General features: G+C 35.1%; 1 protein-coding gene across 2 annotated transcripts in view; it reads right to left on the reverse strand.

The window, feature by feature from the left end:
• Positions 1-701: 701 nt before the first annotated feature.
• PAPD4 (poly(A) RNA polymerase D4, non-canonical) overlaps positions 702-26,131 on the reverse strand; it is an 81,888-nt gene continuing 56,458 nt past the window's right edge. For both annotated transcript variants that reach the window (XM_008060725.2, XM_021713746.1), the window contains exons 12-15: positions 15,938-16,074; positions 6,956-7,047; positions 4,037-4,116; positions 702-2,146 (exon numbers count right to left, since the gene is read on the reverse strand). In XM_008060725.2, coding sequence (XP_008058916.1) covers positions 2,072-2,146; positions 4,037-4,116; positions 6,956-7,047; positions 15,938-16,074 — 384 coding nt within the window. In that variant the 3' untranslated portion in view covers positions 702-2,071. The remainder of the gene's footprint in view (positions 2,147-4,036; positions 4,117-6,955; positions 7,048-15,937; positions 16,075-26,131) is intronic.

The raw sequence follows: 26,131 nt of genomic DNA on the forward strand, positions 1-26,131 counted from the left end.
GTCTAAAAAATTATCTCAGATTAATAGCCATTTATGTAACATATTTTGCCTGTCACAGGTGAATACTTTTAATAGGCTTCAGTCTACTGATTTAGAAGTGAGTAGAAGTCTAGTGACTTCTTGATCCATTGGTTACAGTAAAACAGGTGAAAAGAAGCAGTACTATGAGTGGGGTCATTGAAAGCTGAGAAACAGTGGCAGTGAAAGAATCCATACCACGGCACATCCTGGGCTTTATTAGGAAATGGCATAGCATTGTAGAGGACTTACACATCACCCCAACACTGAGAACTGCACAGTGTTGCTGAATTGTGCTATGACTAATGTCTGTAATGATTACCCACAGTCATCACTAGACTATTAACTCTACTCAATACGTTCTGGTAAAGATGGGTTGCACAGTGTATAACAAATTTTAGGAAAATTTCCAGAAAAAGGAAATAAAAAGTTCAATTGCATCAAGTGTTACAAGAGTAATCTAAAATATTCACCTATATGGAAAGCTTCATTTCTCGTAATACCAGAGAAATAAGGTACTGATGTAGTCAGGTGGATTCACCTCAAGAGAATGTGATTCCAAGATTCTCTGTATTATCAAAATAATCAAGCATAAGAAGCAGTTCTAATTCAGTTGTAGAGGATAACTACAGCTTCAATCTCATCTCAAAAACAAAAATTTACATAAAAAAATACTCCAACAATTTCCATATATAAACTTTATTCCATTTGACATCATACGAAAATTTAAACTTAAAGAAGAAAATGAAAATGTGCATCTTTTACAAATCAAAGTAAAGCAAAGTGTTACCATCTGAATTGGTCTGCAAAAAAGAAACCCCAAAAAACCATTAGAGATACAAACTGTACTACAGCAGGTCTAAAAGAAGTTGGACACAGTCCTTTTGAAAAAGTTAAAACTGTTTTCAAGATTACTTTTTATATGTAAATTTACAGGCACTGACCAATTTACAAATATTTACATAAGTCAGAAACAACCTTAATAAACACTAGCTTTTTCAGCAGTCACTACTAGTCCTTTCATGTGGAAAAGAAATGGTAAAAAAGGTACTTTTACAAACATTAAGTTTTTATTTATAACAATTTTATTGTGTCTTATCTAAAACATTTAGTAGTGGCTTACTGTCTAAAAATTCCAATTTAGATTACAATCCCATCATTGTTCATTGTACACAGAAAAAAAATCTGATACTACAAACAGGATATATAATCTTAACTGATTTCTCAGTTTCTGTTGCTTTGTGTCACAGGGAAAACAGAGCAGGAAAATGGGAAAGAAAAGCAAAAGTGCATATTGCACCAAGCTATCAGAAAGCACAGGAGACTTAACTTTTCAAATTGTCTACACAGAACTGAATCTTGAAACAATTCAATAACTGTTGTAAAAATTAGTGTTCATCCTACAACAGTAAAAAATGTATTGTCGTCTCAATATAAAATTTAAAGCAATCTCATGAGTACCTCAAAAGCATGTGAAGTACTAATGAAATGCTAATACAGACACACACCTCAGTCTGCCCTAGTGAGTCAAGTGAAGACTTAATACAATTGCTCAGTTATTTCATGACTGCAGTGATTTCACTGAAATAAAAGCTTTCATTTGGCTTCAAGTAAATGAGTAACTGACTTGAATCTTCACTTTACTAGAACAGACTTAGACAACAAACTATCTACTTTAAGCAAATATGAATTAAAGTCCAAAATTCCAAACATTCCACACATCTCTTCAGTATTAGCATGTGGTACAATTAGCTGAAGTTATATCAAAACTTTTTATTGTTCAGGTAATTTCCCAAAATATATTTTATCTGATCTCCCAAAAATTCATGCCATAATATTACTAATCATCAAAGTAAACATTTTCAAAAATACATTTTTAAATCAAAGGGTTTTATTAGGAAATGTCATAATAAAATATGCAATCTATATATGTCTTTTTAAAAATAAAACACAAAAACAAGAACAATGAAAAAGAAACCATGATGGAGATAAACAAAATACATTATGATGTTACTATTATTCTTTATTTCTTGGAAGAATTTACAGAGACCAGTTATCTTTTCAGGACAGCAGTTCTTAAAGGTAGTATGCTGTTCAAATCTCTTTTGTTTTTCAACTTGTGCCATGACTGGGAAGAGAAAGAAAAATCATTCTTGAGACCTAACATACATGCAGAACAAAAAACAGAGTTTTAAAGATTGTTAACAGTAGTTCTCGCTAGGTGAGAAAATTTTGGATAGTTTTTTTTCTTCGAGTTTTTATTTCCCAAATTTTTAACACAGTATAAGCATTGTTTTGGTCTTCAGAAAAGAAATGTTATTTAAAAGCTCTATCTGTGTGGTTCTAGTTCATTAATAAAGAAATGGGCACGTGGGTGCTACAAAAAGATACAACTGACAATATTAACATTTATTCATAGATTAAGTAATTTTATCTAAAACAGTAAGGTAATTAAAACCTTTGGATCTGAAAAGATATGGGAGGATTACTTCAATCATTTGATTTTCTTGCATCTTTACTAGTTTTTTCCATTAAAATAGTATTTATGAAGGAGAGAGAGTAAATCTATAATAAGGCATTTCATGTATGTCTCTGGGAAAGAACCAGTAAATAGAACTTACAAGAAAAAGAAAAAGAAATTCTTGTTCACAAGCTAAAATTCTGGCTCACTACTTGGAGGCTGCAGATTTTTGTATGCTATTTCACTTCAGTTATTCAACTGACTGAAGGACTGGTTTTACAGCTGAATGAAAGCATACCCACCAACAAGAACAGCAATGGAGCAAGGCTATTTCTGAGTTCTCAATTTAATCTGAGAGATTAAAATATTCCTTCTTGGATATTTGTTTTAAAATGAGAGAAATTCTTCAGGACAAAGTTTCTATTCTGGTTGACAAGTTAATCTGAAGGATAGCTTGTAAAATGATACTTGCATTTTATTTTATTTTTTAGAAACAGGGACGGTCTTGCTCTGTCACTCTTTCTGGAGTGCAGTGGCTTGATCACTGCAGCCTTGATCTCCTGGGCTCAAGCAATACACCTGCCTCAATACTTGCATTTTATTTTACTTATATATTTATTTATTTTTTGAGTTGGAGTCTCACTCTGTCACCCACACTGGAGTGCAGTGGCCGCTCCCAGCCACCGCAGCCTCAACCTGCTGGGCTCCGGCAATCCTTCTGCCTCAGCCTTCCGAGTAGCCGGAATTACAGGTGCGCGCTACCACGCCCGGCTGATTTTTTTGATTTATTGTAGAGATGAGGTCTCACCAAGTTGCCCAGGCAGGTCTCGAACCCGCGGGCTCAGGGAATCCACTCACCTCGGCCTCTCAAAGTGCTGGGATTACAGGCCAATACTTGCATTTTAAATTATCATTAAAATAAAGCCCACTTGTATATCTAGATGATTTTTTAAAAGTCTGTAAAAAGACAGTTCTCTAGGTTTTTTCTTTTATGAAGCTTTCCCTCCTATATGTCTCATAGTACCTGTTTTGTCAATGCATTTCTACACTGTATTCATAATTTCACCAATTTCCTTGCAGATAGGAATCACAGCTAGGGAAATCACTGATGAATAGATTCATACCACAGACATACACAATCCATGCCCTTTAAAGATTTTCAAAATATAAACAAAGAGAAAAACGACACTCTAACTCCTGTGACAGTGGGGATACAGAAGAAAAAGCATGACTTAGACATCAGCCTCCTTCTATGGCTACAAAAAATTCCCCAACATGTTAAGGTGTCCGTTAGGTCTTATTCATTTATTTTGGGAGTTTCAAAAGCACACTATGAAGATGCTTATTTCCACAAAAGTGAAAGCAATGTAGATAAAGGCAGAGCTAGACCTCTGAAAGAAAAGTCTATCTAAATTCAGGTAATACATTCCCTATTGTGCTACACTGGTTTCACAACATAGAAAACCAGGACTATTCTGTCCTATCACATATATTTTTTAATTCTTAAAGCACTTTAGTCTACTAATGTTTCTAGAGTTAATCTAAGGCATTATTTACCTTTAAAAACTGATCCTTGATCATGTCAAACTTCTGCTTTTCATGCACAGCCCTGGCGGTATTCGTTCCATCAAAAGGTTCTGCAATGTTAAATGCACATGTAAAGAAAAAGTTTGTAAGTTGAGGTCTCACTCTGTTACCCAGGCTGGAGTGCAGTGGTATGACCATGGCTCACCACAGCCTCCAATTCCTGGGCTCAAGAGATCCTCTTGCCTCAGTCTCCTGAGTAGCTGGGACCACAGACACGAACTATCAAGCTCAGCAAATTGTTTAATTTTTTTGCATTGACAAGGCTCACTATGTTGCCTAGCCTGGTCTCAAACTCCTGGACTCAAGCAATCTTTCCTCCTTGGCCTCGGAAAGTACTGGGATTACAGACATGAGCCACCATGCTCAGTCAAAGAAAAAGTCTTAAAATGAGAGGCTTTGCTTCTTTTATTAAGTTCAACTATATAAATTTGCCCATATGTGATAGTTTTTGAACTATCACAAAAAATAGTTTCATATGTTTCAGCCTAATATCTTTTACTAGATTTGTGTACATAGAAAAGCTTAATATAGCTATGAACTATCTAATAAGGTAAATAGAATTCAAGGGAGAGGATGACTAAAAATAAAAGTCAGCAGCATAGGTATGTAAAATCTAAATCATAAAAGTGAGTAAGATTTTTTTTAAATTACAGCAGGTCAAGGACTCACCTTAAGGAAATAAAAGTAAGTTAAAGAATAAAAAGTTATCAAAAGGAATAAAGTATTATATCCAAGAGAGGTAGTCAATGTCAAATATCACAGAAAGATAATTTTAAATTTAATTTTAATTGAAAAGTTGATGTGTCCAATAGGAGAAACCTTTCAAAGTAGAGGTTCAATACTGGATAAAATGGAAGACAGTTCAGGGAGTTATGGAAAGCAGATGGTTTAGAAAAAGATACAGTGGGAACAGTACTTGAATGAGCAATCTTCAGAGAAAGAAGAGAGAAAAACAGAAGAGCAAACAGAGGAGATGGGAATAAAACAAAGAAGAGTTCTTATGTGTGTGTGTCTCTAACATATCTACCATCTATGTCCACACCCCCATTCCACCCACTTTTCACAAGACAGACGAGTCCATATATAGAGAAAGAAAGGAAGAAACCAGAAGAAAACAATGAAACTGAGGACAGAATGAAAAGAGGACAACTAAAGGCATTAGGAATAAGATGGGATGACTAAAACAATGCCAACAACAGAGAAAAATTACTAGAGAGTAAGAATTTTGGCACCATGACCAGCTGAAAAAGGGAGGTAAAAAAAACTTAGAAGAGCCAGTGGGATCAAATGAGTATTTTTCAAGGATAAGAGACTTTTGTATGCCTTGAAGGGATGGACTGAAGAGAAAAAGAGCAATGTTGAAGGAAAGAGAAAAGGTAACCAAAAGTATGAAAGAGAAGGAGACCTGATGAAGAGGTGACCTTTAGATATCATATAATCTAAGCAGGAGCATAAATTTTTAAAACTTCTTTTGCTTGCTTATTTGTATTGCTTAGAAATACTATTTTTTAAAAGGACTTTACTGACACACTTCTCTGGTTTTTTCCTTGATGGAGTAAGGTCATATACTCAAATGTATCAGATCATGTTATCAAAGCACTTTGTAATCATTTATAAGGGTACAAGTAATTAAAATAATATACAGTCACTGCAATGTAGTAGCAAACAAAACACCAAAGTAAGAGACTTAATTTCATATTCACAAGCTCTTAAGATGTTGCATATAATCCAAGATTAACATATCCTAAATCTGATGTTTTCTACAAATGCTGATTCTCTATTCTTTTTTACAAGATTGACAAAGATCTTTAATTTGGCATCTATGAGAACACTTTTACCTCTTGAAGTCAGTTTCCCACTGACTCAAATAAAACGTCTGAAAGATGTATTCAACTACATGTAAATTAATTTTAAAGAAGGAAATATCTTATCATTTAATTTTTATTTTATTTCACTTTTTAGAGACAAGGTCTCACTCTGTTGCCCAGGCTGAAGTACAGTTGTACAAACATAGCTCACTGCAGCCTCCAACTCCTGGGCTCAAGCAATCCTCCTTCCTCAGCTTCCCAAGTAGCTGGGATCACGGACTCGTGCCACCATGCCCAGTTAAGTTGATGCCTTTCTTTCTTTTGTGGACCAGGCTGGTCCTGAACTCCTAGCCTCAAGAGGTCACCCTGGCCTTCCAAAGTGTTGGGATTACAAGTGTGAGCCACTCTGCTCAGCCAGATCACTTAATTTTTAATGTAAAACAAGTTCTATTCATAAAAATCCAGCTTGCATTAAGTAATAATAAATAATATTTTAAGTGTAAAAGAATATTTTAAAAACTCACTTTATTTCGATATAAGAATCATCATAGAAAGACCATATTTTCTTTGGGGTTTTTTGTTTTTTTTTTTTTTTGAGTCAGAGTCTCACTCTGATGCCCAGCCCTGAGTGCAGTGGCACACTCACGGCCACCATAGCCTCGACCTGCTAGGCTCAGGTGATCCGTCTGTCTCAGCCTTCCAACTAGGTGGAGCTACAGGTTTGTGCCACCATGTTCAGCTAATTTTTTTTTTAATTTATTATAGATCTCGTCATGTTGCCCAGGCTGGTCTCAAGCCCCTGGACTCAGACAATCCGTTCCCAAAGTGCTGGGATTACAGGCATGAGCCACTGTGCCCAGCTATTTTCTTCCATTTATAAGTCATGAAATTAAGTTTTAATCAACCACAAGTATGAGGGATATAAAAATAATGCTCAAATCTTACTAAAAGACTTGTTAATCACTTCAGAACATAAATGTATTATTTGTAACTGAAATACAAGCTGAAATTACTCAAGTAATTCTCCCAGTACCACGATCATAGCTGCATGGTAAATAGATAGCAGTCACGGGAAAACTACCTTCCACACAGATGTATTTGTTTCTCCATTCAATACCGTCAGGCCTTGGAATGGCTTTGGCTTCACGAACTGAAATCATTTGACTATTCCAGCTATAAGAAGAAAAACATTAACCATGTTAACTATTTCATAATTTCCCCTCATTATTTTTATTTTATCAGTAGTAAAGCATCTCCTGATTTTCTTATTGAAATGCTAAAACCTGCCTCAACCTTCAGCACCATAATCCCCATATTTTACTTGTCTATTTTTTTCTCTGTTGTACTTGTCATCTTCTAACAATCTGTTTGTTACACTTAATATGTATTATATTATTACTTATTATGTCTTCCTAAGAAGAATGAAAGCTCCGAGACACTAAATATTCTATCTATTTTTTTCACTGTTCACCTAGTTACTTAGTACATACCAGGCATTCAATAGGAACATACTGAATAAATAAAGTAATACAGAAAATAAGAAAGTACAAGTAAACAAACAAAAACATAACAGCTATGCTCATTGTTAAAATACCAGAAAGAATTTTTTATTTATTAAAGAGAAGTAATCTTCTTGTATTGTTTTCTGGTATCATTAAATAATTTTTGTTCAGGTACATCTTTATTTGTATCATTCAAAAGAAAGTTTGAAATTTTCTAACAGAACCAAGTAGACACTATTTTAGGAAAACAAAATACTCTATGAAAACCTATTGCTACTATTGTATATCAGATACAGCTGTTAACAGTGAAATTTTATTCAGTTAAACAATTTCACCATCAGATTTGAAGGCTAACTATCCAGTCTTCAATATATATTAACTTCACATTTTATTTTTAAAGTTTTATTTTTTTTAATTTCTTTACATTTCCTTTTTTCTTTTTCAGTGACAGGGTCTCGTTCTGTCACCCAGGTTGGAGTGCAGTGGCACAATGTTAGCTCACTGCAACCTTGAACTCCTGGGCTCGCCGGGCTTGGTGGCTCAGCCTGTAATCCCGAGCCTTTGGGAGGCTGAGGTGAGTGGATTGCCTGAGCCCGCGGGTTTGAGACCCGCCTGGGCAGCGAGACCCTCATTTCTACAATAAATCAAAAAATCAGCCAGGCATGGTAGCGCACGCCTGTAATTCCGGCTACTTGGAAGGCTGAGGCGGAAGGATCGCCGGAGCCCAGCAGGTCGAGGCTGTGGTGGCCGGGAGTGGCCACCGCACTCCAGTCTGGGCGACAGAGTAAGACTCCAACTCAAGAAGAAAAAAAAAAAGAACTCCTGGGCTCAAGCAATCCTCCCACTTCACCTCAGCCTCCCAAGAAGCTAAGAGTATAGGCGCAGACCATCATACTCAGTTAATTTTTAAAATATTATTATTTATTTTTTGGACAGGCAAAGTCTCTTTATGTTGTCCAGGCTGATCTCAAACTCCTGGACTCAAGTAATCTTCCTGCTCCAGCCACCCAGTCTTCTTTACATTTCTAACAGTTATTGCAAGTATTTTCTTTTTTCCAAGAAACATTCTAAAACATGTGACTACCCAGCTTGTATACAAGACAAAAGTAAATCTAAGGAATAGCCGATATCTATTTTTCCAGTAGTACTTAGCTTTTTCTACCAATTTAGCAAGCAGATAAAGATGACAGGCCCGCCGGGCTCAGTGGCTCAGCCTGTAATACCACGCCTTTGGGAGGCTGAGGTGAATGGATTGCCTGAACCCACGGGTTCGAGACCCACCTGGGCAGACGACACCTCAACTCTACAATAAATCAAAAAATTAGCCGGGCATGGTAGCGCACGCCTGTAGTTCCAGCTACGTGGAAAGCTAGGTGGAAGGATCGCTGGAGCCCAGCAGGTCAAGGCTGCAGTGGCCCGAGTGGTCACTGCACTCCAATTTGGGCGACAGAGTGAGATTCCAACTCAAAAAAAAAAGATTACAAGCCCTTCCAACTCCAACCCTCAACCTACACTTCTTCTACTTATCATATAGAGAATGAATAAGAATATAATCATGGGTCCAGTATGGCGCTTGTTTCTAGAAATTTGATTATATTAAATAAGGCAAAAAAATCTTGCATCTTGTGAAGTTTGATCATCATAAAGTATCCTGAAAGCATAATTTTTTTATTTTTGTTCTGGTCAAGAGTAGTTTGTAAATACGTTATATAGTTTTATGTTCTTTTAAAATACATATCAGAATTTATGCTTTTTAAAAATAAGTGGTTGTCAAATGGAAATACTTAATGTTCGCTACAGTAAAATGTTTAGATCCCTCATAGATCATAGTTCTATTATTACAGTCTCCAAAGAGAGGTGCTGTGGTATTCCAAATGTTTCCAAACTTCTCTTAACAACAACATAAAGAGGATAATTATATAAACTACATACCTGAACCAAACAAGGTTTCAGAAATATACTTTGCATTACTGTACTTTATGCCAGTAAAGTCACATTTTTAGTAATAAAATTAACTCTTTCCCTGAGACTATTTGTCTAATGTAGCTGACAGGACAACTGAATCTGGAGAATAAAAATTGTAAACATTATTTTTAAAAGACATAAATTGATATTTTTCTTTCAGAAATGTTTAGAAATTTGAAGTACTATAACCTGCTGTTAAATTACAACTTTTGTTTTATTTTATTTTTTTGTTTGTTTGCTTGTTTGTTTGTTTTTTGAGTTGCAGTCTCACTCTGTCACCCAGACTGGAGTGCAGTGGCCGCGCCACTCCCGGCCACCGCAGCCTCAACCTGCTGGGCTCCGGCGATCCTTCCGCCTCAGCCTTCCAAGTAGCTGGAACTATAGGCGCGCGCTACCACACCCGGCTAATCTTTGATTTATTGTAGAGATGAGGTCTCGCCAAGTTGCCCAGGCAGGTCTCGAACCCGCGGGCTCAGGCAATCCACTCACCTCGGCCTCCCAAAGTGTTGGGATTACAGGCTGAGCCACCGAGCCCGGCTAACTTTTATTTTCTTAGTAAAGGAACTCTTTCTTCACCACTATATTTCTTTTAAAAACTAATCTTGAATTAACATTACAAGGAACTACTTGGTTCTACACTGGGTCATAGAAATAGTAACATACAGATATCTGCATTTTATCAATCACACCTAGCCAGATATCACTGACACTTCAACCTACAATCAAAGTAGCACAGTTATTTAAAACGACTATATCATTGGAAGTATTTCAAAGAGAAAAAAAAGAACATTCTGAACCACTTCCATTTAGACTGATGCGATCTACTGCATTTTCAAAGAACTTTTAAATATTTCTAAATTATTAGCTATTTCAAATAAAACATGATATAACTTATATAATCTTTTTACTCTTAAAGGTGAATTTAAATGTAGAATTTAAATGATAATTTCAAAATACCTTCCCTAAATATTTTATTTTTAAAATTCACAGCTCATAAACCTTATCATTCTATTCTTGACCATAATTTTCTGGCCATGTAACAATATTACCATCACTCAATAACTAAAGTGTAAAGTAAAATAGAGTCTACAGAAAAGAGATGTTTCAGAAGAAAAAGATATGAGCTTAATTTAACCTAACAGATTTGATAATATATGACAATCTTTTGGATATAAAACTGAGATCACTAATTATATTAGTGAAGTCCTTGCATCTTCTCTTTAGTAATGATAATAGACTGGTACTGATCAATTAACTCTCTTCTAGCTATTCGTTTTGTGACCAACAGAAAGCATTTTGAGATAAATGATTAAATTGGAAGTGTGTTCCTCGGCAACATAAAGAAAATTTAAGTCTAACAAAAGCAAAATTATGAGCCTGATACCATATGGCTGGTTTTATATTAAGACTAGTCAAATTAAATGAGCAAATGTTTATAGTACGGCCGAAAAGCAAACAGAAAGAAAACTTTGTTAGGGATTTCAAACGCCTCTTTTTTTTAAGTTTTCAAACAAAATTAATTAGAGAAAGAAGACAAAAATTAAGATTCATGGCAGAAAGACCTGCCATGGGCAAGTTTTTCAAAGAAGAAAAACCACCATGGGATTTCAAATGTCTTAAGCAGAGAAAAAAATTTTACTCGAATCCTAAAGTTGTTTCAGTTTGACTGATTCCTCATCTTCTTCCTGACCCTTTAAATGTTGGTATTCATCAGGCCTCACCTCTTTGAAGCTTCTTGCAAAGCTAGAGCACCCACTCCAGGCTTCCAGTCTGATGTTTCTTTCCCAAATCCTTTCTCCAGCTCTGAACTTTCTATTAAGCTTCAGGCCAATATTTACAAACTGTAAACTGTCACCTGAATGTCATAAGGCATCCCTGTGCCCATATTTTCAAGAGTGTCCATGGTCACGTATTAAAATTACTCCCTTGCATATACTTTTATTTCTGTTACCCCCTCTTGCTGCACTAAATTTCTTGGTTGAAACACAAACTCTGAAAAAATCTCCAATTCTCTTCCAGAACTGAACATGTGTGGAGTCACAACCATGCTGACTGGTCACACTTGAAATTCATGATCACTTGGCTCAAAAGGACCCTGAAGGCTACTACCCATCAATTATGCTATATCCTGTAGTTAATTTACTCCTTGACTTTAGTACATAAAATTCATACCTACTTCTCACTTCTCAAATTTCTCCCTTCATACTCATTCCCAGCTGATGTTCATGATTTTATTTCACTAAGAAACCTAAAGTAACCCAAAGATAATCTCCACTGGCCCCCACTACACTGATTACCCTATGTTTATCGGTGTCTGTATATTCCGCTTTTTCTCACTATCAATGAATTATCTGCGATTCTATTCTACTTGTGCTCTAGATTCCAACCATTCTTGACTCACACAAGTATACTGTCCCAACAATTTACTTTCTCTGGTATCATCAATTTTGCCATCAATATGGGTTTTATTTCTCCTCTGTAAAAATAAAAACAAAAACTCAACCCCACTAAACCCTCCAATTTCTACTTTGATTTTTCTTTTCCCTTCTACTAATATGTAAACATCTCTAAAAAATGAGTTACACTATCCATATCTAATTTCCTCTGTCTTCTCTTGATGCCTTTTACTTCCCATTATTCCATAGAAACTGTTCCTGTCAAGGCTCCAGTGGCCTCCAGCTAAATCCAGTGGTCAGCTTTTAGTTCTCATCTTATTTGATCCATCAAAAAATAATGACACAGATAATACCTCCTCCCTCCTCAAAACACTTTTCCCCCACCTTTGGATTCCAAGACACCACATCCTACTGAATTTCCACCTATTTCAATGATTCTTTCTACCTACACTCATATATTAATTCCTTCTTTTTTAAAGCATCTTAGTATTATGAAAACTTTCAAATACAGAAAAAACAAAAAGTATAAAATTGAAAGAGAATTCAAGAAGTGTTAACATTCTGCCACATTTGCTTGTGTGTATGTCTTGTGTTCGTATGTGTTTTGAACCACTTGGAACCTTTACACATGATGAAACTTGACTTCTGCATCTTCTGGCCATCCTCCTTTATAATAGTAACAGCATCCAGGAAATTGGCAGTAACTCAGATGCCTTTTATAGTCTCCCATCCCATCCAGATTACAGTCGAGATTCATGCTTTGCATTTGATTGTGCTGTCACTTTAAGAAAAATTCTCTCCACTTTTTTTTTTATTATTATTATACTGATTTTTGAAGAGACAAGGCCAGCTGTTTCACAGAATGCCTACATTCTGGATTTTTCTGTCTCTCTTCATTTTGTCATTTAACAATATATATTCCTTTATCCTCTGTATTTCTTGAAAACTTAACACTGGAGTATCCATGTTGTAAACTTTGGACCCATTTTCTATATACATATTCATCTCTCCCTTAATTTTCTCAATTTCATAGCTTTAAATACCATCTTTCTGCTACAAGTCCCAAATATATAGCTCTGTGATCTCTTTCCTGAACTCTAGGCTTGTATATCCAACTGTCTACTCAATGTCACCACTTGAATATCTTGAAAGTATCTCAATCTCGAGATGTTCAAAATAAACAACACTCCTCTCTTGTCTTCTCCATCACACCTAGGAATAATTTCATCCTTTCTATTACTCAAGTAAAAAACTTAAAAGTCATCCTCAACTCTTTTCTCTCTTACTCCACATCTCATCTGTTGCAAATCAAAATATAAATGGAATCTGATCACTTTTCATCCACTTCCACTGCAACCATTTTCACCCAGGCCACATCACCTCTCTTACACTATTGCAATATTCTTCAAGTTGTTCCCTTATTTACCCTGACTACCTTCAGTCTATTCTTATCCAGCAGCCTAAATGAACCTATTACAACCGAAATCAGATTACATCACTTCCCTACTGAAACTTCTCCAGTGGTATCCCGTATCACCCAGAGGAAAAGCCAACATCATGAAAATCCACTGCAAGACCCTACATGATTGTACTTCCTTAACTCTCTGACATCATTTCCTTCTATTTCCTTTTAGTCACACTTACTTCTTTACTGTTCTTTGAACACATTGGGCAAACCCTATCTCAGGGCCACTTGCTTTCCCTTCTGTCCAGAAAGTTCTTCTCCCAAACAGTCACACAATCCACACCTTCTTCTCCATCAGGTCTTTATTCAAAGGTCACCTTTTCAGTGAGACTTTCCCTTACCATGCTAGGTATTAAATTGCAATGCAGGTATTAAAATCGCAACAGCTACATATACCAGAGCCTCTTTTGCTTTATTTTTTCTCCATTTACTATTGTCTAACCCACTACACATTTACTGTCTATCTCTCCTTACTACAATGTAAGCTCCGTAAGGGCAGAAGTATTTGCCTGTTTTGTTAACTGTTGCACCCTCAGTATATAGAAAACAGTTTGGTACATAAGGCACTCAATGAATATTTACTGATTAAATAAAATAAATGAGATGAGAGGATCAGAATAAGAAAGGAGATAGAAAATGTGGGCCTCCGATTCTCTTTTTAATAAAAGAATGATGTATTTATGTGTTTAGGTATTTTTCATTCAACAGGCAGATTAACACCTGACATGTGATTAGGCATCCAGGGAATAAAAGCGATTATGAAAGAGGTATCTTTTAAGGTTCTTTTAAGAATCTACAGTATTCTATAAGTCTGTAAGATATTTATAATTTGAATTTTTCTTTTGTTTTGTTAAAATAGAATCCCTGAGTCACCTGCTCCTTTTCCCCTATTTTGTCAGTTCCCTGTTCTCAATTATAGTTCTAAAAGCCTAGCTTTGTTTTAAGAATTTTCAGCAGCAAGGTGTAAGTGAAATAGGTAAAAATAATCAGTACCTCTTAAATGACCATATAAAACTTCTGCAACATTTGTACCATATACTTAAGCATCCCTTACAGGCATTCAATTGTCTTTCAGTAAAAAGAATTTTAAATTGAATACTCAAAGTAGAGAAGAAATTCTTACAAACATTTTTAACAGCTGTCAGAATTCTTTTACATGGCACCTAGTTCATTACCATGACTACATTCTTGGCTGTGCTCCCTACAGTCAAATTTCTGAAAATTTTTCATGTGAAATGATAAATGTACAATATGAAGTTTCAAAACCTCTTTCCAAGTATCAGCATACTAGCCAGTGTCACTTGACCCAGCAAACTGGTTCCCATTAATATTAAACTAACACACAAACCTGCACATCTGCTATCTTGTTTTAGTAGAACAAAGCAGCTGATTTTCTTTTCTTTTTTTCTTTTTGGAGCTTCACTCTGTCACCCAAGTTGGAGTGCAGTGGCACGCTCATGGCCACCACAGTCTTAATCTACTGGGCTCAGGTGATCCTTCCACCTCAAATGGAATCACAGGCATTTGCCACCATGTCCAGCTGATTTTTTTATTTATTGTAGAGACAAGGTCTTGCCAAGTTGCCCGGGTTCATTCCGAACCTGTAAGCTCAGGCAATCCTCTCCCCTCTGCCTCCCCAAAATGCTGGGATTATAAGCGTGAGCCACCATGCCCAGCTAAAACAGTTGATTTTCAAGTTATTTATATTTAGACGCCCTAATCCTAAACTATACATAGCAGAAATATATCTTTTCTTCTGTGAGTCCCTTTCTCCCTCCACAAACATTTCCCAATCCCTAATTTATGCAATACATTAGAAGATGCCAATACAGTCTAATAATTAAGAATTTAGTTTTGGAGTCAGATCTGAATTGGATCTCAATTCTCCCACGCTCTAGCTGTAGAACGCTGTGGCTAAGTTCATGTACACAAATTCCCTAAACTTGACAGAGGTTATTGTGAGGATTAAAGGAAACCCACAGGACTCACTCAGCTGACTATGAGATACTAGATAAACACTCACTAAGCATTAGCTATTGTAACATCTTAAGGAGACAGAATAATCATTAAAATTTTACAGTCTGTTTATGTCCCATGTCTTATCCAGTCTTTAACCTTTCGTGTTTATATCTCTGAAGTCTCCTCCCTTTTCATATTTGCTACCTGGTAATTTTTTCATATCCTGGTAATTTTTAATCTATTTTAATTTCATTATTTTAATTTCATTCTTACTGAACTTCTTCTTTTCCTACTGCTTTTCTTAGCATAATTCAGTAATTTTTAAGTCATTTAAGGATCTTTGAATTATGTACATGATCTCACTTTCTGCTTTATACTCATAACAAGTATTTTACAAGTATCCATTTTCTGGCACTGGGCTAGCAACACAACTAGCAACACAACTGCAAACAAAAATAGATCTCCTCTAAGTTTGTCTTAGCTATGTTTTTTGCTTTCATTTAAGCTCCTAGAAGATAGACGCTCCAAACTACACAACACCTACAAAGGATCAACATACAGGGGCTATCGCTATTTAAATGAACTGAAACTGGGCTTACTGAACTACACATTTTTTATTAGCTAGGACTATAAAATCTGTTTCATTTCCAATAATTAGTTGTTACATAAACTAAAATTTCTAGACAAGTTTACAGCACAATTGACAAATGCAGCTTCTGACCAAATTCACAGCATTCACTTATATATAGATAAACACAATTTAAAGTGTTACTTACTCAAATTCTGTAGCATAATATTTAAGAAAGCCCAGTAAGAGGTCCCCAAGAGTTGACTCATTCTTTGAGAGATAAGGAGGAACATTACATGGAGACTGATGTACAAGGTGCAGCTGTATAGCAGGACTAAAAGATTCCTGTTAAAAAGAAAAAGGGAAAAAATTAACATTTAACACACGTTAAGAAACTTTGTAAATCCAGACAAAGTCTCTCTGAAGAACAGAGAAAAAAATGTTCTCTATATTGGCACTTTGGAAACTTGAAGTTTTTTTTCGACTAAAGATTTCACCAGTATTTGCAGTAGATTAGAATGTACCTGAAAAACTAGATATTCTAATCCTCAGTTAATAAAAAAGATCCCTATGGTAGCAAACCATTTTCTAACTCAAAAATAAAACCAACTGGGCATGGTGGCTCATGCCTGTAATCCCAGCAATTTAGGAGGCCAAGGTGGGAGGATTGGTTGAGCCTAGAAATTCGAGACCAGCCTAGGCTACACAGCAAGACCTCCCTACAAAAATTTTTTAAAATTTAAAAAATTAAAAGGTCAATCAGGTGTGGTAGCACATGCCTGTAGTCCCAGCTATCAAGGAGACTAAAGCAGAAAGCTCGCTTGAGTACAAGAGGTTGAGGTTGCAGTGAGCTGTGATATCGTCACTTCACTCCAGTGGCAACAGAGTGAGAATTGACTTAAAAAATAAAAATAAAAAATAAACCAATAACATATAGATTTCTTCATAAATGTACCTCATTTTAAATTATTTCTACAAGGAGAAGTTATACTTTACATTAAAGGCTGTATCAAGCAAAAAGTAAAACTCTTATAACACTCTTAAAAACTCCTCTCAAAGGCCACAAAAGTCACTTTCATATATGAATAGTACTTATTTAATTTTAAGACTTTTTAAATTTTGCCTTATTTTGCTTTCGTACTTTGTATCTCAGAGGGAAGAGAAAACAGATATTCAACCTGAATAAAATCTGAAAAGATAAAGGCAGGGAAAAGAAAGAAAACATACCAACAAGTAATATTGAGGAAAGTTTTATCATGATATTCATAAAGTAGGATATTACTTGCTTGCAATCCACATAAAGACATTTATCAGAAAGCATACTAATTAACACTTATTCTTTTTGTCTATGGTATGTCATTCATTTTCCTATCTAATCTTTCCTCCATTATCGACAAGTTCTGGCTCTGAAATATACTAAATGAACTATGGAAATTCTCAAATGATTTCTATACATCAGTTAGAAAATAATATTTCTTAGATAATTTGCACAGTGCCATATCAAAAATAGTTTTCTGTGTTTCCCCACCGCCATCAGTGTAAAAATTTTTTTTAAAAATTGGTTAAGGCAGCAGAATGACAACTATAGTTAGGACTCCCAACTATCTAATAGATCAGTCTTGGGTTTATAGGTATCAATTCACTTAAAGACATCTAAACTACTCCAAGTTAAAAGATAAAGACCCTCTAAATAACTAAATGATAGCACAGAGAAATAGGGTAGTATATCATTTAATGCTAGCCCCCTGCAAAAAATCAGTAGAAACAAGGAGAAAGAAAACAAAAACATTCCCCCTCCCTTGTACCATCACACATAATTCTATCAATAATTTTTAACTAAAAATTGATTACCTTTCTCTCAGAATAAAAATTCTATCCAAGATCAAGAGATCAGCAGGCTAAAAAAATTTTTTAAAGAATAAAAATTCTATTACAACCAAATTCATGATACTGGCATTCCAAAACTTACAGTACATTGAGTTACATTTCTAACAGCTGTAGCACTAATTAAATCAAGTAGTACTTTTAACTGTCTGGCTAAGATGCAGAAGAAGGTGAAAAAGAAACCTCAATTTGTGATAAAAGGTAAAGGAAGAAGATATACACTGCCTTTGCTCCTCTTTGTCTCTTACATGTTAGGTATAAAGCCGGACTTAGAGCAACATTATTTAAAATCATAAAATTTAAATGTTATTTTCTAGCAAATCAAACAAAAGGTATAATGTAGATTTGGTAAGATCTGTTTAATAGCTTCCGCTCTGAAAGCTTCTTACTAATTTTTGTTCCTAGCACTAGCACTACAAGCATTCAATTTATGAACTAGTACTAAAATAGAACAATCATTTTCTTATCTTAAGTTTAAATTGTTCGCATTGCCTTTAAAATTATTATTTTGCTCGGTAATTTAAGGAAAAAGATCAGCAACTGTGACATTAAAACAGAGGAGTTATGAGATCTACTCCATTAAAATGGTGAATGACCTTGGACTAACCATCTGGCCATTTTTCTCTTAGTTCCACTGTTGTTCTTCATGGTTCATATACAAAAAAGGTCATGTCATGCTTACTGAGGGAAAACTGAAGAAGAAATCCAAACCAAAAACGAAAAAGATTAGGGTGCACCTAAAATAAGCTACAAGTAAACAGGAATTTCATCTATCCTTAAGAAACCCTCAGTTTTTAGTAATTGTTCATATTACAGAAAATGACATCCGCTTCAAAAAGTATTTCAACAAAGAATTTCTTTAAAAGGGAGCCCTCCCACTCTGGTTGTATGTTTAAGAAAAATATATTTCAGATGGGAAAAGAGGGTACAGAACTTAAGCTAATATTTTACAAGTATGTAAATAGCAATCTAAAAGTTAAAGAAAAAAAACAACCTAAAAATTACAACCTAAGTCCATGGAAAAGCAATAGAACTGGTAACATCTATCTCTTTAATAATATATATTTTTTTCATTACCAATATCTACAACTGTTTGATTGTTTAAAGGGAAGACTTTTCATTACATGTTTAGGTTGACATCTTATTTTGGGCTTCTAATAACCAAATATATAATGATCTACTAATTCCTGAAAACATTTTCCAAATGATACTTAAATATTGATATTTTTTAAGATATATAACTTTTTATTTATCATCAATCAATGCCAGGTTAAAAATATTTTTAAAAGAATATCCCTTGAAAAATATCTGAAAAGTCTCACTGCTGTCACCCACATAATTGCCTATCAAAAATGGTAAAAACATATTTTGCTAGATTCAATCATTTTCAGAGGCTGTACCATAATATCTCACTTTACCTTCAAAGTTTGAAATTTGGACAACTAAGCACTTTCTTGAAAAAGTTCAACTGTAAACTGCTCTTTAAAATAATAAGGCTTAAATAAAAAATGATCACTTTCCATCTCCAAACAGAAATTTAAGTTGCATAGTTTCCTAACAATATTAATTATAAAATCCCAGAAATAAATGGCAAAGAAGGTTACAAAGAAAAGGAAAACTGCTATGGAGGAAAACTGCTATGGAATATTTAAGTAGAGTTCTGCCTGAACAGAGAAAGAAGTGATATCTTGAAGTCCCTGCCAAACTATCTTAATTGCATATATTTCACCACTAATCTGGTGATGGATGTTAAAGCCTGATCACTAATTTCCTTTAACATATACCTGATTGTTGCTGGGGTGGATGTGGAGAAAAGGGAACACTTATACACTGTTGGTGGAAGTGTAAATTAGTACAATCTCTATGGAGATCAGTATGGAGATTTCTCAAAGAACTAAAAGCAGATCTACCATTTGATCCAGTAATCCCACTACTAGGTATCTACTCAAAGGAAGGCGCTGTTACATAAAAAAGATACCTGCACCCATGTGCTCATTACAGCACAATTCACAACTGCAAAGATGTGGAATCAACTACATGCCCATCAACTGATTAGTGGACAATGAAAATGTGATATATATACACTATGGAATACTATTCAGCTATCAAAAGGAATAAAATAATGTCTTTTGCAGCAACTTGGATGGAATTGAAGAACATCATCCTACATAAACTAACTATGCTACAGAAAACCAAATACTGCATGTTCTTACTTATAAGTGGGAGTTAAACTAAGGATCTGCAAAGACCTAGGGAATGGTATAATGGACACCGGAGACTCAGAAGGGGAGGGGGAAAGAAGTGGAGGGATGAAAACTCACCTATCAGGCATAATGTGCACAGGTGGGGGTGGTGGGTATACTTAAACCCTAGACTAAAAACTATTTGTACTCCCTAAAGCTATTGAAATAAAGAAAAATAAATTATATCTGATTCTATAGTTTTAAAGTTTTGAAATCAACACAAATAGCTAACACAAAGTCGGGGGACTATAATGGAGCAGCTAAGAGCATGAGCTCTGAAGTGAGATCTAGATGTGAAGCATCACCCTTCTATTAGCTATACAAACTAAAGGAACAAATTACCTAGCTTTCATCAGCCTGTAATCCCACGCTTTTGGGAGGCTGAGGTGAGTGGATTGCCTGAGCCTGCAGGTTCGAGACCTGCTTGGGCAGGCGAGACCTCATCTCTACAATAAATCAAAAAATTAGCCAGGCGTGGTAGTGCACGCCTGTAGTTCCAGCTACTCGGAAGGCTGAGGCGGAAGGATCACCAGAGCCCAGCAGGTCGAGGCTGCGGTAGCCGGGAGCGGCTACTGCACTCCAGTCCGGGCGACAGAGTGAGACTCCAACTCAAAAAAATAAACATAAAAATAAAAATAATAATAATACCTACAGGGTTGTTATTAGGATTCATTAACTGTTTAGTATATGCTAAGCATCATTATTTATTATTGGACATCCACCCAATAACGCAGCATGGTTACCTCCTGAAACTTTTAGTGCATTATTTCAAAATTAACTTATGATTTTTAAAATTCAAGTAATGTCAGCTTTAAAGCAATGTTTTATAGTCATTAAAAACATACATTTTCACCAAAATTGTTAAATTTATCTTTTCAAAGGTATTCACGTTTATAACCTAACTCAGATAATTGGTCATTCTCTTCATTATGCACATTTTAAAACAGAAAAAAAGTTGCTATATATGTGTGTACAGTCCCTAAGATTAGGGAGGCTCCAGGGCCCCCAAGGGAGCTTAAGTCCCTGATATAAAATAGCATGTAATTTACATGTAGCCTATGCACATATAATACCTAAAACGATGTAATACTATATAAGTAGCTATATCATATCATTTATTGCTGAACTGCTATTTTTACTGTGTTTTCCTTCCTGAATATTTTTGATTCCTAGTTGGTTGAGTCCACAGATGTGTAACCTACAGATACAGAGGGCCAAATGTACATATACATACAGGCATCTTGTCTTATCGAGTTTCACTTTACTGTGCTTCAAAGATACTGTTTTTTACAAATTGAAGGTTTGTGGGAACCCTACATCAAGCAAGTGGGTCTTGGTAATTCTTAAAATTATTTCACACTTTTTCATTATTATTGTATCTTATGATGATCTGTGGCCAGTAAACTTTAATGCTTCTATTGTAACTATTTTGGAAAATCACAAAACATGTCTATATAAGACTACAGTGTGTTTTGACCCTCATCTCTCTCTCCTCAGGCCTTACTCTGAGACACAACACGAAATTGAGCCAATTAATAACCCTACAATGGCCTCTAAGTGTTCAAGTGAAAGGAACACTTTACCTCAAAAGCTAGAAATGATTATGCTTAGTGAGTCAGGCATGTAAAAGTCAAGAATGTCCAAAAGTTCAGCCTTTTGCACCAAATCTGCTAGCCAAGTTGTGAATGAAAAAAGTTCTGGGAGTAAATTAAAAGTGCAACTCCAGTGAAAAGTGATAAAGTGAAACAGACTTATCGTTGATATGAAGAAAGCGTCAGTGGTCTGGATAGACCAAGCTGGCCACAACATTTCCATAGCAAAAGACTCATCCAGAGCAAGGCCTTAACTCTCTTCAATTCTACAAAGACTGAAAGAGGTGGAGAAGCTGCAGGAGAAAATTTGGAAGCTAACAAAAGTTGGTTCATGAGATTTAAGGAAAGAAGCTATCTCTAAAACATAAAAGTACAAGGTGAAGCAATACTAACATAGTGCTGACATAGAAGCTGCAGCAAGTTATTCAGAAAGATCCAGCTAAGATCACTGATGAAGGCAGCTACACTAAACAATATACTTTCCATGGAGACAAGGCTTTCATAGCTAGACAGAAGTCAATGCCTGGCTTCAAAGAACAGGCTGACTCTCTTGTAGGGAATAATGCAGCTGGTGATTTTAAGTTAAAGTCATTGTTCATGTACCAATCTGAAAATTCTAAGGCCCTTGAGAATTATGCTAAATCGACTCTGCCTGTGCTCTGTAAATGGAACAACAAAGCTTGGATAGCAGCATCTGTTTACAAAATGGTTTACTGAATATTTTCAGCCCACTGTTGAGACGAACTGCTAAGAGATTCCTTTCAAAATATTACTGCTCACTACAACGCAGAGACGTACAAAGGGACTAACATTGTTTTCTTGCTTGCTAACACAATATCCAGTCTGTAGCTCATGGATCAAGGAGTAATTTTTACTTTCAAGTCTTATTCTTTAAGAAATACATTTCATAAAGCTATAGCTGCCGTAGATAACAATTATACTGATAAATCTGGACAAAGTAAATCTTCTGAAAAGGATTTACCATTCTAGATACCATTAAGAACACTCATGATTCATGAGAGGTCAAAATATCAACATTAACAGAAATTAGGAAAAAGCTGATTTCAACTTTCATGGATGGCTTTGAAGAGTTCAACACTTCAGTTGGAGGAAGTAACTGCAAATGTGGTAGCAGTGACAAGAGAACTAGAATTAACAGTGGAACCTAAAGATGTAACTGAATTGCTGCAATCACATGGCAAAACTTAACAGATTAGGGTCTGCTTCTTATGGATGAGCAGAGAAAGTGGTTTCTTGAGATAAGTATCTACTCCAGGTGAAGATGCTGTGTGAACTTTATTGAAATGAAAAAATAATACCAGTACAGCTTGGATCAAAATGTAACTTTCCCAAGACTTAGTTTTTTCATTGATGAAAGATGGATGATATCCTGCAAGTTTATCAACAAAGGATTTAGAATAGTACATAAACTTGGTTGATAAGGCAGCCTGGCCTTAATTTTTTTAAAAGTTCTATGGTTGAGTAAAATGTTATCAAAGAGCATCACGTGCTATATATAGGGAGCAGTCCCCAACCTTTTTGGCATCAAGGACCAGTTTTGTGAAAGACACCTTTTCCCACGGATGGGAAGGGGAAGGAGGGGACTCCACCCCAAACCATCAGGCATTAGATTCTCATAAGGAGCACACAACCTAGATCCGTCATATGCGCAATTAACAAAAGGGTTTGTGCTCCTATGAGAACCTAATGCCACTGCTGCTTTGACAGAAGGCAGAGCTCCACTCACCCCATAGCTCACCTCCTGCTATGCGGCCTGGTTCAGAAAGGCCTGGTACCAGTCTGCGTTCTGGGGGTTGAGGACTCCTGCTATAGAGCAATCTTTTGTGAAAGAAGAGTCAACCAATGTGGCAAACTTTACTATTGTCTTAAAGAAACTGCCACCCTAACCTTCAACAACAATCACCCTGATCAATCAGGAACCATCAACACTCAAGATATTCTAAAACCCCCTCCCCCCAAAAAAAAGACTACAACTTGCTGAAGGCTCAAATGATCATCAGCATTTTTTAGCAATAAAGTATCTTTAAACCAATATATTTGCATTTTTTAAGAGATAATGCTATTATACATTTTATTGACTACAAGATAGTGTAAACATAACTTTTATATGTACTGGAAAACCAAAACATTCAAGCAACTTGCTTTATTGCAGTGGTCTGGAACCAAACCCACAATATCTCCAAAGTACGGCTCTACAGTCACACATCGCTTAATGATGGGAATATGTTCTGTTCTGAGGAATGCATAATTAGGCAATTTTGTCACTGTATAAGCATCATTACTGCACAGTACTGCAGACTTTATAAACACCGTACACTTAGGCTACACTAAATTTATTTTTAAAATCTTTCTAATAATAAATTAGCCTTAGTTTACTATAATGTTCTTGCTTTATAAAACTTAATTTTTTAACTCTCCTTTGTAATGACTTAGCTTAAAACACAAACATACGTGCAGTTGTTCAAAAATATTTTCTTTATTTATATCCTTATTCTATAAGCTTTTCCTCATTTTTTTAAAAAAACTTTCTTTCTTACCTTTAAACTTTTTTGGTTAAAAACTAAGACACATACACAAACATACTAGCCTAGGCCTACAAGGGTCAGGATCATTAATATCAAGGTCTTCCACCTCCACATCTTGTCCCACTGAAAAGTTTTCAGGAGCAATGTCATGCATGGAGTTGTCAACTTCTACGATAACAGTGTCTTCTTAAATGCCTTCTACAGGACCTGGCTGAGGCTGTTTTATACTTAGCTTGTTTTTAAAATAAGTATTTAAAAAGGCACACTCTAAAATAATGTACAGTATAGCAAAAACTAGGAATTTTTCAGCTCAATTATAATTTTATGAGACAATCATTATGTAGGTGGTCTGTCACTAACGAAAATATCGTTATGCAGTGCAGTACTGAATATGTATATATAAAATTTAAGGTGTCTGTAACATGTAACTGCATAGAAGAGCTCTATACTCTCAGAATTCTTTACTTCATAACTATAAAAAAGAGAGTTATTTCCTTACATCTCTATTCTGTTAACATAAATGTCTTCCTACGGTACCAAGATACTTTTAGGGAAGGAAATAAGCAAATACACATTGTCTTGACACATCTACCTAGCATAAATCTAAGCAAACCTCATAACAATAAGCATGCATTAAAATTAAAATCTCTTCATAAACTTAATTTCAGTTTGCATATTTAAACTCTCGCAACTTTATTTCTTTAACTCAATATTCTCCCCTCTATCATTTATGTTTTTTTGAGTCAATAAAAATTTAAGTAGTAGTAATCAATAATTCTAAACGATAATGTAGCTTTTAAAGATAACAATATACTTATAGCCTTTTATTCCTTTATTTCACATTTAATATCACAACTGGATTGAAATATAGCAATTTTTAAAATACATGTTTAAAATAATTTGTCATAAATTATTTTATGAAAATGACTTTAAAAAGCATAATACACTGAGCAACACATTTTATGAAAATGACTTTAAAAAGCATAATACACTGAGCAACACATTTATTCCATTCCAAAATTGTTTCCTCTTATTTTAAAAATAAAATCCTACTTTAACTACATTACAGAAGTACAAAATTTACAAGAACCTTGTGGTTTCCTTTGTAAAGTAACAAATTTTTTTTTTTACTGTAAAATTTTAAGTTACTCTCAAACTTATATTTATACAAACTGAAATTTTGCCATATCTGCTTTCCAAAAAGAAAGGTGTATCTGTACAGGAAGAATCAGATATATACAAATAAAATAAGCAACAGAAATTAGAGAAAATGATATGTTAGTGAATACTACTGTAATTCTGTCTTTCCCCAGGAAACACAGCATAACAGAAAAATACCAGTACAGCTTAGATCAATCGTATAACCTTTCTAAGATTTAGTTCCTTCATCAGTGAAAGAAAAACAACACCTTGCAAGAATATTTGCTCAGGATTAAAGAAACTGTCTATAAAATCTACAGTATGTTAACATATAATGGATACTAAATGGTAGTTATTATCAACAGTAAAAAACAAGCTAAACTGTTTGTTTAAAAAATTGTCCTGCTGATCAGCTTACAGGTTTTATACAAAACAAAAAATCCTGTATAAATGGTGCAGTAAGTCCATGTAAACATCAATCTTATAGTACGGTAAGGGTGTTTGAATATATATGACAACAATGTAACAATACCTGATTGCAAATTAAGATAGTTCTGATCTAGCAGATCTTGCTATTGGTATTTGTTAAGGCCTTGGGGCTGGGCTAGTATTAATTCTATTTCCCCATTACAAGTACAGAAATAAGATTATCAGCAAAACAGATGGAGGAAAGCATAAGGCCAGAGGTGCCAGAGGTAGCAGATGTGAACAGAAATAAGACCGTCATAAAGAAAAGCTAGATAATCAGCAAAATGGAGCACAGAAGTGAAAATGGGGCTGTTCAAATTAGACGATATTAGTAAGAACTTGGGTCCCTTACCATAAAAGCTATATCTATGCCCCCAACCACAGTACATTAAACTGATTTCTCAGCATCTTATATTAGCAACAGTTTCATGTAACATAGGATTTTTTTTTTTTTTTTTCAGTTGGAGTCTCACTCTGTCGCCCAGACTGGAGTGCAGTGGCCGCTCCCAGCCACCGCAGCCTCGACCTG

This window comes from Carlito syrichta, unplaced genomic scaffold (assembly GCF_000164805.1).
Source record: "Carlito syrichta isolate Samal-C Ts95f unplaced genomic scaffold, Tarsius_syrichta-2.0.1 Scaffold304710, whole genome shotgun sequence".
NCBI lineage: Eukaryota > Metazoa > Chordata > Mammalia > Primates > Tarsiidae > Carlito > Carlito syrichta.